Consider the following 16,195-nt stretch of genomic DNA (forward strand, 5'->3'; position numbering starts at 1 on the left):
GGTTACTAATGTTTTTATCTAACTGTTAGTGTTTCTGTAGGTTATTATTATTTCTGTTTCAACAAACGAAAACTTCGTATTTAGTGTAATATGTTGATAAATCAAGATCCACAGTGGAGTGGCGTCATAGCGCCAGAAATACAAATGTTTCCAGACCTTGAACTCATCGGTGGTACGGCATATACTTTTTCAAAATAAAATACTTCATTTTTCTCATTTATCATTACGTTTCTATAATTTAGTTTTACAAAGAATATTCGCAGTTTTACATTCTTATTTATTATTAAATTAGTAATAAATGAACTAAATTGACTAGATTACAATAACTTTTTCAGAATTAAATTTATATGCTTCAAATATATATTATGAAAAATAAACATTTGTTATTATTTATAGTTTAAATTAGATGAATAAATTTTTCACAGATGGCGATTGTTTGCCTCTACCAGATGACTTATTTCAAACATTAAGTTCTGAATTAGATATGCCGCTTTTCATGGACAGTGAAGTATCTTTTGAGACAAACAATGATTCTGATAATCAAATTATGAAAGATGTTTCTTTAGGAGAATCTGCAACTTGTTTTGAAGATTTTACTATGAATGTTTCGCAGCAAAGTTCAGGTATAAGCTTTACACATTATCATTTTAATAAGTTTACAATTATTTGTAAAATTATAAACACATAAATTTACACAGATTTAGATGTAACTAATGATGTGAACATGGAAATTAAATTGGAACCTGCAAGCCCTTATGTTCAGCTGCCTCTTTCTCCAGCTTTAAGTCATTCAGAATCTAGTAGATCTGAATTACAAGTAGAAACAGACACTGTTTCTCCATTATGTGATTTTAAGGTAAAGTTGATGTAACTAAATTTGATTGATTATGGTAAGACTGCCATATAAATGTTTTATATGTTAATTTATTATAGCCAACTCTAGAAACACCACCAATTTCACCTCCACAAAATGTTTCTCCATCTGCATCTCCTGAACCAATACTGAATGCAATCATTCCAAAACAAATAAAAGTTATGCCTCTTACATCTCAGGTTGAGAAGCATGCAAAATTTATTCTTTCTAAAGGAAATATGGTTAAACGTATTAGATTACAACCAAAGGATAATGTGCAACCTATGACCGATGGTAAAGCCTAATTTATTTTAATTAATATTTTATATTCGCTTTTAAGTTATACAGTATTTATTTATGTATTTTTTATTTCCCAGAACAGCCCCAGAAAGCTATATTTTTGAGTGCACAAAATTTTGTTGCACTCACCCAAAAAGTTAAGCAGAATTATGCATCATATCCTTTTACACGACATTTATTGCCAACAAATGGGAATATTAAAACCCAAACTTCAGTACAGTTTTCACCACTACAAGTGAAGGCGGAAACAAGTACAGTTCAAATACCACAAGAGAATCATGTGAAAGTAATGGATAATAGTCCTGATGTGTGTATATCAGGCAGAGAATCAACAGTTAGCGTTACGGACTCGCCCTTGATTCTTAAAAATGGAACAACTAGATGCACGTCTATAGTTGTAAAAAATGATTCATCTGGTTGTAGGCCAATAGTAATTAAGGCAGAGAATTCGAACTATACACCAATTGTTATAAAAAATGAGACTCAAGATATAGTTAATTTTACTGGACGACAAGAGTGTGAAATGAAAGCATTGAAACGACAGCAAAGAATGATTAAGAATAGAGAATCGGCTTGTCTTTCACGAAAAAAAAAGAAGGAGTATGTATCTTCGTTGGAAAAACAAATCTGCGAATTACAGCATGAAAATAAACAATTAAAAATGGTGAGAATTATGATAAAGTTAGATATTCATTGCTGCACTAAGTTAGTCATCTTAAGATAAATGATGTAATTAAATTGCGCTTGTATCAGGAAAATATAAACTTAAAACAGAAACTCTCAACATTAGAAGATACAATGGGTACTGATAACAAACTTAGGAGTATGAAATTCAATGCAAATAAGAAGAATGTTGCTATTCTTTTGGGAATGGTTTTTATGATTTCCTTAAATTTTAATAGTTTTAGGTAAGTTTTCAACAACATTTATGATTTTATTATTAGAATAATTGAATATTTTATGTTCATGTATAAGATCCAATTGGTTTGGTGAAATAAGTATAAAAAATAAAAGTTTTTCTCTTACAGTGGTATATTTTTGCAAAGTAATCGAGTGAATATCTTACCAGCTGACGTTCCTGTTAGCACACAACATGTCAGACATGGTAGAACGTTACTTTGGACGCTTAAGGATCAAATTCCAGATGAAGACGAAGAGAGTTTTCGTAAAAATACATCGATTCCTCAACCAATGTGTCCAATGCACATTAATCAAAGTGAATCTATTCGTTTAGACTACGAATTGAGACGCTGGATCGGTAGAGAATCTGATCAATATAATTGGACTATACCACAAAAAACGAAGTCAGATGCAAAGCTGGTGGGAAAATTGTTATCATCGCCAAACGTAATGCTAAACAAATTTAAAGATAAACATAAACTAAAGATAAACTTATCTCGAAAAAACAAATATGAAATACATCGAAAAACGACAGATTCAACAATATCGAACGCGGTGGAAGTATTTTCTCCAACATTAAAGGAGCATGCTTCTTTATTCGAAGCATTGGGAAGAAGAGATGACACGTTTTATGTCGTTTGGTTTAGCGGAGAGCATTTGCTATTACCAGCTTCAAACAAAAATAGTACAGGTAGACCAAGAATGTCATTGGTCCTTCCTGCCTTGCCTATGAACGGTAAGAGTCTAACGCTTTATTTATACCTATCGAATAGAAACAAAAATGTTTACATAATCGAATGAATTATTTTATAGAAACATTTTCAACACCTGCAAATCATATAACAATGATGCAAATCGACTGTGAAGTTACCAATACCCAATTGTTACATTTAGAACAATCAGTCATACCTAATCATTTGAAAAGTAATAATAGGTCCCGAAGTCATACGCACGAAACTCGTGCGGCCAGTGACGTCTCGGATGCAATAACTGCGAATATGACTAAGAATTACAAACCATATTTCATCAAAGAATCTGATCACAAAATTTTCCACAAAAGGAACTTGAAAGATATTTATATAGATAAAAATAATGAAAATCATAATAAGACAACCGCATATATATTAAAACAGAAATTTATTTCCGAATTTGATTTGGAAGAGGTGAAAACTGAAATGTTAAGAGACTTACGGAAAACAGAATCGCGGACAAGGTCTATGACGTCACAAAAAACAGAAAAATAGAAATATTTATTGCACTTGATCGATTGTCTGCGTAAAATGAAATGTGTTACAATAGGATTAAAGTAATACGCGATAGAGTACGCGTACGCCGCACATACAACGTATCAGTAAGATATACACAAATAGTTAATAGTGTTTTTATTCTATAAATGGATCACGATGCATGGTGGATGAATTCAACGAAAAGTAAGTAAAACTCTTCTTTTGTAAAGTTGGTGATCAAGATCTGTGTATCATACACATTTGCATTAGGTTTAACTTTATATGACGAGGGTATTGAACCTTTTGTTTGAAAGGTTAAAAATAATCTGTATGTGAGTATACATTTATACTTATTGCAAAAATAAAAAACTTGAAAAGAATAGATTTTTATTTATTGTAATAAATAAATTATTTTATTTTCCGTATATGCACTCGTGTAGTAACTTAAAAAAAAAACATACATAAATATGTTTATTTTAAGTTTGGCGTAGAACCGCCAAGATATGATCTTAAATCTATTATTGTAGATCGTATTAGTTTAGCTTTTATGAATGGTTTACCGAGTCGTTGATGAGCTGTGTATCGATGACAACCACCGAAGGAATAATAATAATCACCACCTGTAACCAAAAAAAAAAGTATAGTTACACAAAGAAATTTGAAATAATGCAATTTAGTTATATATATATTTTTAATATAAATAAAAAATTATCAACAATATAACGTATTACCTTCGCTACCTTTGATCCATAAAACGTCAATTGGTGGTACAAACGATTCCGTCTCGGGATTTTTTAACGTGTCCATTAAACTTTGTACCTTCTCCTCATCAACGATTGGCGGAATAGGCCTGATAAGTACGTTCATTGGAATGTCGTAAATCTCGGCATTTACATCAGACTGAATGCTAGTGGGACTTTTATTATTCATCTTAGAATCTGGATTTATAAGATAAAATAAGATAAGAAAATTGATGGCAAATTACGCTGTTTGTTTAAAATAAGACGGCAACACCACACACTTTTTTATGAATTATGCTTACATAAATACTTTTGCAGCGACGTGGAGTACGTTACAAATTGCCTTATTCTAAGTGAGATCATGATTAATATGAAAATTTACAAAATCTTTAAACAAATACATACGTTCTAAAACTTGTACACAATAATGTCTGCAATTACACGATCTGCGTTTTTACGATATTATTTCGAATTGTTTTTTTAGTATGAATAAGTTATTACTTATTCTTTTATAATATTCACAACATAATCGAACGTGAAACGACACACCTAATTCTTAAGAAACATACATACATAGAAAGCATTACGCACAATATAAATGCTCGCGATGAGTCATCCGGAAAACGGGACGAGCGATACATTCACAGTTTGTAGAGGTATCAAGAGAGGGGATAAAGTATTAAAGTAAGTAGGGATACAAATGATTACAGAGAAATCATGAATTGAAAATAAATTCTACACATCTTTCGGTATTTTGTGAATTCTTGTGCTGTATGATTGATTGAATAATGTAAAGAGTGAATAAAGAGTAATCGATTACTTTTTAATGGAAAGCTACAATTAGGAAGAAACTTTTAAACACCTTTTAAAAATAATATCACTCTTCGTGTATTGGTTGATTAGCTAAAAATGAGATTATGCATTCTGCTAAATTTTTGTATGCACTGGCTCGAATACTGTTTGGAGCAGACAACACAACTGGTTTACCAACTTCACAACTTTCTGCAATATCTTCAGAGAGAGGCATTGTTTGTAAGATTTGCACATCTAAAAAGAGATGCAAAGAAGTACAAACCTATATTAGTATATATATATATATATATATGTACATTTACAAACTTAATACCAAGTTCTTCAGCCATTGCTCTTACTCCATTGCTGTAAAGGGTTATTTCATTATTGCATTTAGGGCACATTATGCTGCTCATATTTTCTACAATTCCAGCAATTGGAACATTCAATCGTTTAAACATGTCTGCCCCTCTCCTAGTTACTTCCAAGGCAGCTTTTTGAGGTGTAGTTACCAATAATACACCAGCAACTGGAAGGTTCTGTATTATAGAAAGATGTGTGTCTCCTGTTCCAGGTGGAGTATCTACAATGAGATAATCCAAGGGACTCCATGCTACTTGGTGTAACAATTTGTCAATTGCATTCATTACCATTAATCCTCGCCAAATTACAGGAGACTTTTCGTCGATTAAAAAGCCCATTGACATACTATGCATGACAAGAGAAAATGTTTATGATTCTAGAATAATTTTACGAGAATCAAACATATATGCAAAATATGGGATCATATCTTTACCATTTCACCCCATAATTTACAAGCGGTTCTATAAGATTTGCATCATTAACTACAGGGGATTGTCGTATATTCATCATCAGAGGTATAGATGGTCCAAATACATCAGCATCGAGTAAACCAACAGACTTTTCAGGCTGAAGAATTTTCAAAGCAATTGATAAATTTACAGCAGTTGTGGATTTTCCGACGCCTCCTTTTCCGGACGCGACCACAAAGATTTGTTTGATACCTTTTAGCGGCTTCTGTTTTGGAAGACCGCGCGCCATTATTTCTTTTCGTTTCGTTTCGATTTCTTTTTGCTTACGTTCGTCGAGAAAAACCGAATGGCTCTGTAATGGAATAAATAACAATATCGATAATTAGAAAAGAATATTTAATAAATGCATATCACCGGAAGTGTCATTGCCCACGTGGAGTTACGTTACCGCGTATGTAGTAGTACGTATCGTCTATTTCCACGTGCGTTTGAACAAATCAAACATATCGCAACGACTTACCGAACATGATGGAAAATATCTTAGATGACAAAAGGTGTACATACTAACGAGAGTAATCGGTAATTATTCGCTCCGCTATGATCACATCGGAAACGTGTGAGAATTTTGCTAGAGGCGAATACGAACGACATCTTCGGCAGCGGTGTACGTAGAACTGCTCGACGAAATTGGCAATATATTTCTAACCTGACATTTTAAATCACATAACTGTTGATTTGTTTTGTTCTGAATCTCTGACAAACATGCTATATGACTTTTTTAAATTGCCTTGTAGTATAATCTTTGGTTCAATACTTCATTCATGCGTACTTTGATAGTACGTTTTCATCAGTTTTGTTTGCACCCATTCAAGATTTTGATGTTCTCACTGAAAGTAACTTGAATGTTTAACGCGAGGGCGGTGCAGTTTTTCATTGCTGTGAAGCACATATCAGTAATGTGGTGCATTTTATGTTTTTTTAAAAATGTAAATATGTGAATGTAAGTTCCATTTTTGTTTTTAAGACGTTTCAGAATTAATTTCTTATCTACATAACTTTCAGTGCTAATGTTGAATATCAGTTTTATTCTTTGTGAACTTCCTTCGTTACAGATGTACTATCGTTGTCTTATAGTTAACCTAGATTTTCAATTGTAACACATATCGACTTTCGTGCTTTGAATAAATCATATTATTTGAAACATTTGTCAAAGTCTTGTTTTGTTGAAACGTCGCGTATTTAAATATTTCGGTCAATATGTAGTTATTGGATAAATTCTCTTGCATAGGTCAAGATAAGATTCATAATACGAAAAAACACGCGTAATCGTTTGGATTCATCAACACGATTCTGAATTAGATCGATACACGAAGTATTTTTCACGTAGGAATTATTCAATATTTTCTACGTAATAAATAATAAAAAAATTCGTATGTTGTGAGCAAACTAATTTATTAAAGGAAATCGGTAATTAAAATTCTGTGTATTGTGCTGTATCTATATCAACTTGATAAAATTATGATGTTTTTATGTGAGTGTATTAATTCTTAAATATGTATTTCTCGCGGACAAGCGCACGTGTCTATAAAAATGTATGTATTTCTTCTTGTTACGACACTTCACAAACCACCGGATATTATAAACTTCAATTTCTTGTGTGTATCAAATGGTATAACATGTACAATAAATTTTGTATTTACATAGGCAAAACGTATCATATTAACAAGTCAAGGTGCACAGAATATGGGCCTAAACGCAGCTGTACAAGCTTTAAAGTAAGTTAACAAAGATATAACCTTTTAAATGTACTAAAAATGTCTATGTAATGTTTGTTGAAAATTTATTTGATCATACTTTTATTAGAAAAGCCGAGCCATTAAAGGATAAAGTTCAACGTTGCAAAGATCTTTTAAATGACAGTGATGCATGGGTATGTCAACAACAATTACAAAAAATATATCAACAAGTTCTTATATTGGATCTGGAATATGCACTGGATAGAAAGGTTGAACAAGAACTTTGGAACCTTGGATTTAAGAATTACATAGCAACTTTGCAATCACAAGCAAAAGACAGGAAGAATCCAAAGCGAGGAGAATCACAGGCTTTGCTTAGTTGGTGTTTGGAAGCAGCAAGTGGTTTCTATTTGACATTACTACAGGAAATTTGTACTGCATTTGATTTAGATTTACCATTCAGGAGGTAATTAGTTGGAATACATTATCATATATTTTTTTTTCCTATACAATGAATTTTACTTGAAATATGGTAATTTGAAGAAATGGCAAATTTATATATTGAATATGTTTTCCAGGAAAGGTTACATTTATGGGTGTACGTCGCCGTGGAAAGCTGTTGAAAAATTATCAGTGCCTCATAAGTCGTCGTGTTTTTACGCGTGTCAGTATTGCCTTGTGCATTTAGGTGATATTGCTCGTTATAGAAACGAGAGTAAACAAGCAGAGCTGTTCTACAGGCACGCGGTATCATTATCACCATCCAGTGGACAACCGTACAATCAATTAGCCCTTCTCGAAGCGTCTCGCGGCAATAAATTAGGCACCGTGTTTCATTATACACGGTCTGTTGCCGTAAAACATCCTTTTCCTGTGGCTACAACAAACTTGGCAAAAACGTTATCCTCCGCCTTAAACGACACTTCGTTGAATATTGACGGAAAAACTAAATTAACTTCTCAAGAGTACATAGCAGTCTTCTTAAAGCTTCATGGTATTATCCATAATCTTGGGGATTTGAAGGTTGCGTTTACGTATGCAAAATTATTGACAGAAACACTGACAGCTTTGGTCGCGACAGAAAGTTTTAGCTCTTGGATGCTCGTACAAATGTTCGTAATTAATTTGTATGCCTTGGAACATACGACAAGTGTTGTCGTAGGTAGCACCGAATCGTTGAAAAACGAACAATTTACGTTCGATGAAAAAAATGCTCGAGATTGCATTTTGGATCTCATAGCGGGCAGTTTATCCGCTTTATTACTACCTGTCTATACAATAAAGAATTCTATTGTCGAATACTTCGCTTTGCCTTCTATAAAACTGTGCCTTGATTGGATCCATACGAAACCCACAGTTTTGGAGGAAGTAGCTTTTACGTCGAGACTTCAAATCTGGCCCAGCCTTTGCGTCTTATTAAACGCCTTGCAGAATTGCGTAATCGATTTCGCTTACAATCAGTACGTTAAAGTACCACTGCCAGAGGATCGTGATTTACAAGGTTTCTTACCATTGGAGAAAAGTTTTGAGTATTTAAAATTTACAAGTACCGATTTAGAGGATGATATCGAGGCTTACAATAAATTACGGGCGGTTCGTATTCTTCGTTTAGGCCATTGTTTAGCCCAATATAGAATTAATGGTTCTGCATTAATTGCTATCACATTGGGAGAGGAGAAAGGCGATAACAAATTTAGCTCTATGAGTGAAGGAAGTGGGCCGAGTAACGAATTGATGAAAGAACTAGAAGAACTTAGTTTAAATAAAGAAAGACAGTCTGCGATATCGGCCAGCCCAGTGTTTTCGGAATCTGCCAGTAGTAAAGGTTCCACAGACGTCGATATGTTGGAAAGTACATTAGATAAAAGAATAGGTATATTGAAACCTCAGGGTTCATTGGAGCGAAGTAAAGATTCAAATACAGAATGTAACAATTTTGAGAGCAACACACTATCTATAACCAGAAAACCAAGACAAAATATAGCAATGCAAGCTATTATGCGACGTGCTGAAACTGAACAGAAGCAAGTTACTTTTAAGAATGTGTCTCCACTAGTCGTGGAAGAGGAAAATGAGAAAAAGACTAAATCGACTTTGGCATCACCAGCAAAAAATATGCCTGTTGGAAACAAAAATATGTCAGTGATTGGAGAAGCATCAAAACCAAGTAATGTTCCTAACGCGTCCACGAGCACATTAGTTACCGTTCCGAATCGGTTACCGTTAATGCCTTTTGCTACGACTACTGTACAAAGTCAGATTATTTCTGCTCAAAACCAAACCAAAGCAGCGAAATTACAGCACACTGTCTCGCAACCACCGCAGATTAATCATCTTGCTACGAAAGAACAGCAAACATCTGGGATGTTAGCCCCGATATCGAGTATATCTCAATGCGTGGGAAATATTTGTTACCAAAGCCCATCGTTCAATGTACAAAATCCGCAATTCACGAAAAATTATATGACAAACCATGTTGGAAATATGTCGAGCTATCCAATTCAGGGACATTTTACTAATTCGGTGCAACAATCGATGTCTCAAAATATAAGTTTGCAACATACGTCGAATCAAAATAGACCTTTGCATCAGAGAATGCAGATCCACAGTATGCCCCAGAATTCGTTATTACATCAAAATGTTGGCCTTCCATCTTCTACTCAGCAAAATGTCTTGCCGAATGTTTCGCAAAACATTAGTTCTCAGCAAGCTGGAAATCTTGGTCTACAACAAAGTATAAATATGCAACAACAATGTCATAGTTTAGACATTCAACAGAATCACAACTTGGGTGTGCAACCACAAAATCTGACAAAGACCAATCTTAGACCGAGCGCGATATCCTTACATAATCAAGTTAGTTTAACTAGTTCAGCGATCATGAACGCTTCTACTTTGTCAACGTTAAATACATATCAAAAGAAGCTTCATCAAACCGCGTCTATGGTGCCTCCAAATGTACCGAATGCACCGGGTAATACGTTAAGTCCAACCACTACATCAAGCTTCCAGTTTAATTTTAACCAAAGTGACTTCAACCAAAATACCTTTGGTCAATTATCTCAGAAACAATTATCGTCATCCATATACAATAAAAGTTCGGATATCTTGGAATTTTCATTTCCCAATCAGGTGGGCATATCGAAAAGCTCGTCACAACCTGCGGATAATTATCCGCTTTTTCATAATTACGAGAATACAAACTTCAATTTGTGGAAAGACACTCGACAGTCACAGCTTTCAATACCTTGTTGGGGTTCAACCAGCGGAAATACGCAATTGCACGGTAAAGATACATCCATTGTGGAGAACTATCACAGTTGGGAGGACTCTGTTAATCCTGGAAACATGATCTCACAAGTTCCATTGAGAACTTCTAATTACCAATCGGATTTGCAACATGCCAAACACTTCACGGGTGGAAATAATTTCGAACAATCTAGATCTCTAGAAGTATGTATTACTGTATCTTGGCATCCGACGTATTGCTACAAATACTATAGGTACTGTTACATATTTGTCCACAGGTGGACTTGAAATCGACTCAATCGATCAGTACGGGAAACACCTATTCGTTGTTCAGCAGTAACAATACTTGGGGATCTAGTTCACAAGCTTGTAACTTATCAAGTCAAGATCAGGCAAAGACCCGACTCAGTCAACAATCTTTATGGTCTGGACCTGGCCCATCTCCTTTGGAACGGCTTCTGGAACAGCAAAAATCGTTACGCGAAGGAGGTACTTGAAGGAAAGCAGAATAGATTGTGTCGAAGTATATTGGAAAGGGATCTATCCAATTTGTGGATTCAGCTAACCAAGGGGATCTAGCAAAACATACCACAATAAATATCATCGATTGTTCGACGAAAATGTTAAATTTGTTACAAAGCAACAGTTAGTGAGAGGTTTTGTAGCCGCTTAGAAATTCGTTTAATTAAAACGAATAATACATACGTCCAAAGCGTTATGAAATACGCTCTAGAAATACATAGGTATTACTTACTTACGCTAATTATTACGCGCACGGTAGAAAATAAACTTATTCTAATAGTGCGTGTGGCACGATTGAGTTTTCCAGAATAGTCCTTTTAAAATCTATTAAAGCGTGTCTAATTGAAAATTTAGTTCGGATCACGTAGAAGAAATGAGAATTCAAGGATAAAATAATTCATCGCCAAGGAATAAGTAGTATAGAGACGTATACACAGATCATGTCGCTAAAGCTAGTAGCGTGTGTAATCTGTGTAAGTTTATATCGTGAAAGGTATACATATTCCGGTCAGTCGATCAATTTGATACTTTGATTCTACGAATAAAATCGGAAAGAAAGCACCTTTCTTTTGTTTTATTTTTGGACATGAACATATATGTTCGTAAACGTACACATACATTCTATTCGTACATGTGTTGGTGCAGTTGTAATTGTTAGTATGCATTTTGTATCGTATTAATCAGCTTTACTATTGCGTATGTCTGTTTTCAACCACTCAATTTACAAGCATATTTATCTTTCAGTTTATTTTGTAACAATTATGTACAACTTTTGCTTATAGATAATGCATTACAAAAGAAACACATAAAATGTATGAATATGCGAATTACCCACATTTTGCAATAAAAAAAAAAAAGGGGGTAGAACAGTTTTGAAAACCGATGCGTTATTGAACCTTCGGACTTGAATGAAGCAAATGAAATAATAGTGTCTAACATTGCAAAGCTGAGAAAGAACTCAATGTAACAAGTATTCATATAAACAGTAATTTTGTCTAAACGATTGAAATTAAAAGTTGCGTTGAACTATTTGCAAATACAGGATGTTAAAAGTTTAATGAAAATTGTGTATTAATTTAATAATTTTAATTTCATACCAATTCATTTTTATCCAGTAAGTATAAGAGAATGGTGTCAACACACAATACACATATTATATGAGATACTTGTACATATAATCGTGTAGACAAACCTTTAACATCATTAATATATTTCATGTACTTCAACATATTTTTTTTTAATTAGCAATTATTACATTTTATTTTTAAATATTGCAAGAGCATGGTTTTATAGTTATAGACTCAAATATTTTAGATTGTATAATAGGTTCCATAAACTTTTAGTAGATGATTGAATTATAACAAGACGCCACTGTCTTGTTTGTAATGCTTGCTTTTTTGATCCATATACAAGGCAATCATTAAACACTAATTTGTGTTAAATAACTTAACATGGATAAACATGGACTATTAATCCTTAGATTGTTTTAATGCAAGTAATATCATCTTTCCATACCTTTTTATAGTATATTCTTCATTTACGAGTCTGAGATCGTCATCCACTATGCACTTAGAAAACTTAACTTTCAAAATTTAAATTTAGTAGAATCTAGTTTCAAATCAAATAGTAATCGAAAGTGCTATCTGACGGACTAATTTTGAACTTTAATTCATAAAATTTTCCCAACGAGAAGAGATATCTATATCATACTATTCATTGGTCATAATTCAAAAATTCCATTTTTTGAGTTACTTTTGTAACTTGTGGGCAATATGTAAACCGATTATCTTATTTTTTCATGGCCTTTTGGTAATTGTTTTATGTAATGTGCATTAAAATTTTTATGTTCAGTAATAAGTAAAATCGAATTCATTTTTAGATATGTGTAAATAGGTCCTACGTTCAAACCCTAAATCCATCTATCTATATAGAGTCAGTGCTTAAACCACTTTGAGTTGTAGATACTAAAGAAAATGGCACGTTTTGGAAGGTTAATACGTTCTATAGAAATAGGAAACTTATCAACAAGGTAAAGTGATCTTTTATTATACCGCATTCATGTAGTTTAAATACATGTTTTGTTAAAACAAGCTTTTATAGAAGTTTCTAATACAAATAGTATGGTTGTAATTTCAGTGATAGTGCACGTGCGTTAGTTTCTTTTTGGTGACATAACTTCATCTAATAATTTTGCTTAAATTCGTTATTATACTATTTATAAAGGCAATTTATTATTTAATTACAGTAATGTTTTTTCTTGTGTAATTTGCTCAACAAAAATACATTTATAAAAGTGTACAAACAGATTCTTTCTTTGTTACATCGTTTTTCGTTAATACAAAAAAGTGAATTCATTTTTATTTTAGAAATTACCTGCTAAGTTGTTATCAGAATTTCTCAAAAACTATATTAAAATGTTCGCAAGAAGACATAATTCCTATGAAACCAAAGAAACCTGAAAGTGCATTCCTTTTATACATTCGAAGTATTAAGCCAAACTTTATGGGAAAAGATCATACTATGTCATATAAGGAATTCCTACCAGTGGCAGCCAAAGAATGGGCAAATTTGAATCCTAATGAGAAAGAAGACTTTAGAAAACAATATAAAACAAACTATGAAATATATGTTCAAGAATTAAAGGAATATGAAGATTCCTTAACTCCAGAGCAAAAACAGTTATTAATAAATCAGAAAATGAAACAAAAGGAACAAAAAACCAAATTAGCGAATAAACAGGTAAACACATTATATTCTTTATTGATTAATATCTTTTTATTGTTTTATCTAAAGTGAATTGCAGAAACAAGAAACTTTTGGAAAACCAAAACAACCACTAAATGCATTTATGTTGTATGTAGCATCGAAGAAACATGAAAAAACTTCAGACATAATTCGTACGGTATGATAAATTTACCTTTGATTAATAAAAATATATTACCTCTCTATTAGACTTAAAAGGACAAAAAAAATAATGTTACTATTTATTCTTTGTTCAATAGTTTCATTGCTTTCTGTATTAATGGAACATCTTCAGATTAGTTAATTCATATGTTAAGTCTTTTTTCTTTTTGTTCATCTTATTAGCAATGGATGAGTTTATTGACAAAAGATTGGCATAACATGACGGATGTAGAAAAAGAAAACTATTTTATAAAGGCAAAACAGTTGAAAGCAAAGTATGATGAAGACCTAGAAAATTGGGAAATGGATATGCTGGATTTGGGTCATACAGACATTGTAAGACGTAAAACTCTATTTAAACATAAATCCATTGAAAAGAAACAAAAATAAGACTAAGACCTGAATTGTCTTGCATTTACTTCCTTTTTCTATAATAGACTTAAAATAATTTAATTAAACCCAATGCCCAATAATGTTATAACACGTAAGAATGCAAGATTACGAAATTGATAACAAAGTGAAATCCATGCATAGTAGATTTAAAATGCTTTATTTATATTTCATGTACAGAGTACTTATTATTCCGCCATAATATTTTCATTTTACTATTCTTATTTTGTAGATCTTTCCATAAATTACTCTGAGTTTTGAAATAAATTCTTAATTAAAAAAGTCGATTATTAGAATATCGTTCATTGTCGATCAGCAACTGTACAAAGTATACTTTAAATAACTATATCTTGAAAAGAAATAATTTATAATCCGATACTTATAAAAAAAATTTGAATTTTTTTTAATATCTATTTAGACTCAATTTGTAAGTAGAATGTAAAGAAAAAAGGATTGCCATTTTAAAAAAATAGACAAATACTGTTTTCAATTATTTAGATTTTTTTAGTTGTGGTCATCATATTGATGAATTGTGATAAATTTTAAAAAAGTTTAATGCAACATATGACATGTGCATTTATTATCTATAAATTTTTTTAATTATTATCTATAAAAATTTAAACAAAATTCTCAGGATAAGCATTTTGTCTAGTTCCATTTGATACATAATAATGTTTACACATTTAAATCAGTTAGAATATCTGTTTTATGAAAATATATAGTATATTAAGGTAAAACTAAAAATGTATAAAGCTAAATCTCCAAGTATTATGTGAAGTATTGTTACAAATTTTTTAAATTGGTAAATCAAATTGGGTTTAATGTTACATAAGATTAAAACAGCATTCAGTAAACTACCATATTGCGTTTCCCGCGTATTTTTACAACTGTACAAACGTGCCATCACTATTGGAAGGTATGGAATTGTAATTGTCTGAAACATTTAATCAGTAATTATATATGAATGAAGTAGTAATTTGTTACTATATGAATATAAGTATAAAAGAACAATGAAATTGTTCAGCATTCCAATATTTTTTATTACCTTCCCAAATATATAATCCAGTTCTAGTAAAAATAATATATTGACAAAGAAAGCTAACAATACATAATTTATACGGTTTGTTAATAATGCAAGTGGTAACAATTTTGTATGAGCAGGAGTATTGTGAATATTTTCAGTTCTTATATCATCATAATCATTTCTGGAAGTAGTCTGTATATCATTCCAAATATCATCGAATTTAAAAACATTTGTATCGTTAATGTCATTGTTACATTTGTCTGTAACAATATAACAAACGAATAATGCCAAATATTAAAATCTTCTCTTGTACGTCTGTATAGAAAAATAAATTCTGACCAGACGTGTTTATAAATTATAACAAATTGTTTACCTTCTGATTGTGTATAACTATTTCGACCAGTAAGTTTTAACAAACGGTTTTCTGAATTTTCCAAAATTTTCCTTCTCCTTGCCTCTCTTCTAGCGTTAATATCGTCCATAGCTTTCACAATATGTTGACTAATCGGATGTTATAGGTTAGAATTTGTACTCGTTCGTAAGAAATAATTCATTAGATAAATTTCATATGACGAATAATACAAAGAATATATAATTTCAAACGATCAAAAAATGATTTTTTAAATTTAGATGATTGATGCTTCGGTTTGTCACAACATATTCGCGATCCCACGTATTGGCGACGAATGCTCAATGACACTAATCTTGCGTCCACGGATTTGTTTTGCGGATTTTTAAACACTTTTCATGAATAAAACATACGAATTACATTATGTACATCGCATA

General features: G+C 32.0%; 6 protein-coding genes across 12 annotated transcripts; 3 read left to right on the forward strand and 3 right to left on the reverse strand.

The window, feature by feature from the left end:
* The first annotated feature begins 30 nt into the window (after positions 1-30).
* Positions 31-3,501, forward strand: Atf6 (bZIP_ATF6 domain-containing protein ATf6). The gene is made up of 8 exons (XM_076771355.1): positions 31-172; positions 426-623; positions 699-856; positions 934-1,147; positions 1,231-1,817; positions 1,907-2,061; positions 2,182-2,789; positions 2,867-3,501. The coding sequence occupies exons 1-8, from the start codon at positions 91-93 to the stop codon at positions 3,295-3,297; spliced, it is 2,433 nt and encodes an 810-aa protein (XP_076627470.1). The 5' UTR covers positions 31-90; the 3' UTR covers positions 3,298-3,501.
* A 153-nt stretch (positions 3,502-3,654) lies between these two features.
* On the reverse strand, positions 3,655-4,733 carry LOC143344866 (sulfiredoxin-1-like). Its single transcript, XM_076771408.1, has 3 exons — positions 4,322-4,733; positions 4,011-4,217; positions 3,655-3,899 (listed from the first exon to the last, which is right to left on the reverse strand). The coding sequence occupies exons 1-3, from the start codon at positions 4,380-4,382 to the stop codon at positions 3,751-3,753; spliced, it is 417 nt and encodes a 138-aa protein (XP_076627523.1). The 5' UTR covers positions 4,383-4,733; the 3' UTR covers positions 3,655-3,750.
* A 163-nt stretch (positions 4,734-4,896) lies between these two features.
* Positions 4,897-6,282, reverse strand: LOC143344857 (iron-sulfur cluster transfer protein NUBPL-like). Of its 3 annotated transcripts, none has more exons than XM_076771392.1 (4): positions 6,149-6,282; positions 5,608-5,936; positions 5,146-5,519; positions 4,897-5,066 (listed from the first exon to the last, which is right to left on the reverse strand). In XM_076771392.1, the coding sequence occupies exons 1-4, from the start codon at positions 6,233-6,235 to the stop codon at positions 4,897-4,899; spliced, it is 960 nt and encodes a 319-aa protein (XP_076627507.1). In that variant the 5' UTR covers positions 6,236-6,282. The 3 variants fall into 3 exon arrangements, with proteins under 3 accessions (XP_076627507.1, XP_076627508.1, XP_076627510.1); XM_076771393.1 differs by lacking the exon at positions 6,149-6,282 and adding an exon at positions 6,105-6,148; XM_076771395.1 differs by lacking the exon at positions 6,149-6,282 and adding an exon at positions 5,999-6,052.
* LOC143344840 (uncharacterized) lies at positions 5,930-12,167 on the forward strand. Of its 3 annotated transcripts, XM_076771352.1 has the most exons (6): positions 6,537-6,584; positions 6,873-7,176; positions 7,289-7,359; positions 7,448-7,786; positions 7,899-10,773; positions 10,848-12,167. In XM_076771352.1, the coding sequence occupies exons 2-6, from the start codon at positions 7,138-7,140 to the stop codon at positions 11,064-11,066; spliced, it is 3,543 nt and encodes a 1,180-aa protein (XP_076627467.1). In that variant the 5' UTR covers positions 6,537-6,584; positions 6,873-7,137; the 3' UTR covers positions 11,067-12,167. The 3 variants fall into 3 exon arrangements, with proteins under 3 accessions (XP_076627469.1, XP_076627468.1, XP_076627467.1); XM_076771354.1 differs by lacking the exons at positions 6,537-6,584; positions 6,873-7,176 and adding an exon at positions 5,930-6,248; XM_076771353.1 differs by lacking the exon at positions 6,873-7,176 and having other exon boundaries at positions 6,468-6,584.
* Positions 12,168-12,812: 645 nt separating this feature from the next.
* Positions 12,813-14,670, forward strand: Tfam (mitochondrial transcription factor A). Of its 3 annotated transcripts, XM_076771400.1 has the most exons (5): positions 12,813-12,900; positions 12,971-13,120; positions 13,458-13,830; positions 13,895-13,993; positions 14,179-14,670. In XM_076771400.1, exons 2-5 carry the CDS (start codon positions 13,065-13,067, stop codon positions 14,383-14,385), a joined length of 735 nt encoding a protein of 244 aa, XP_076627515.1. In that variant the 5' UTR covers positions 12,813-12,900; positions 12,971-13,064; the 3' UTR covers positions 14,386-14,670. The 3 variants fall into 3 exon arrangements, with proteins under 3 accessions (XP_076627515.1, XP_076627516.1, XP_076627517.1); XM_076771401.1 differs by lacking the exon at positions 12,813-12,900 and having other exon boundaries at positions 12,914-13,120; XM_076771402.1 differs by lacking the exon at positions 12,813-12,900 and having other exon boundaries at positions 12,991-13,130; positions 13,465-13,830.
* On the reverse strand, positions 14,519-15,917 carry LOC143344863 (uncharacterized). Its single transcript, XM_076771404.1, has 3 exons — positions 15,783-15,917; positions 15,431-15,669; positions 14,519-15,319 (listed from the first exon to the last, which is right to left on the reverse strand). Exons 1-3 carry the CDS (start codon positions 15,889-15,891, stop codon positions 15,092-15,094), a joined length of 576 nt encoding a protein of 191 aa, XP_076627519.1. The 5' UTR covers positions 15,892-15,917; the 3' UTR covers positions 14,519-15,091.
* Positions 15,918-16,195: the final 278 nt, after the last annotated feature.

Source organism: Colletes latitarsis, chromosome 8 (assembly GCF_051014445.1).
Source record: "Colletes latitarsis isolate SP2378_abdomen chromosome 8, iyColLati1, whole genome shotgun sequence".
NCBI classification, from domain to species: Eukaryota; Metazoa; Arthropoda; class Insecta; order Hymenoptera; family Colletidae; genus Colletes; species Colletes latitarsis.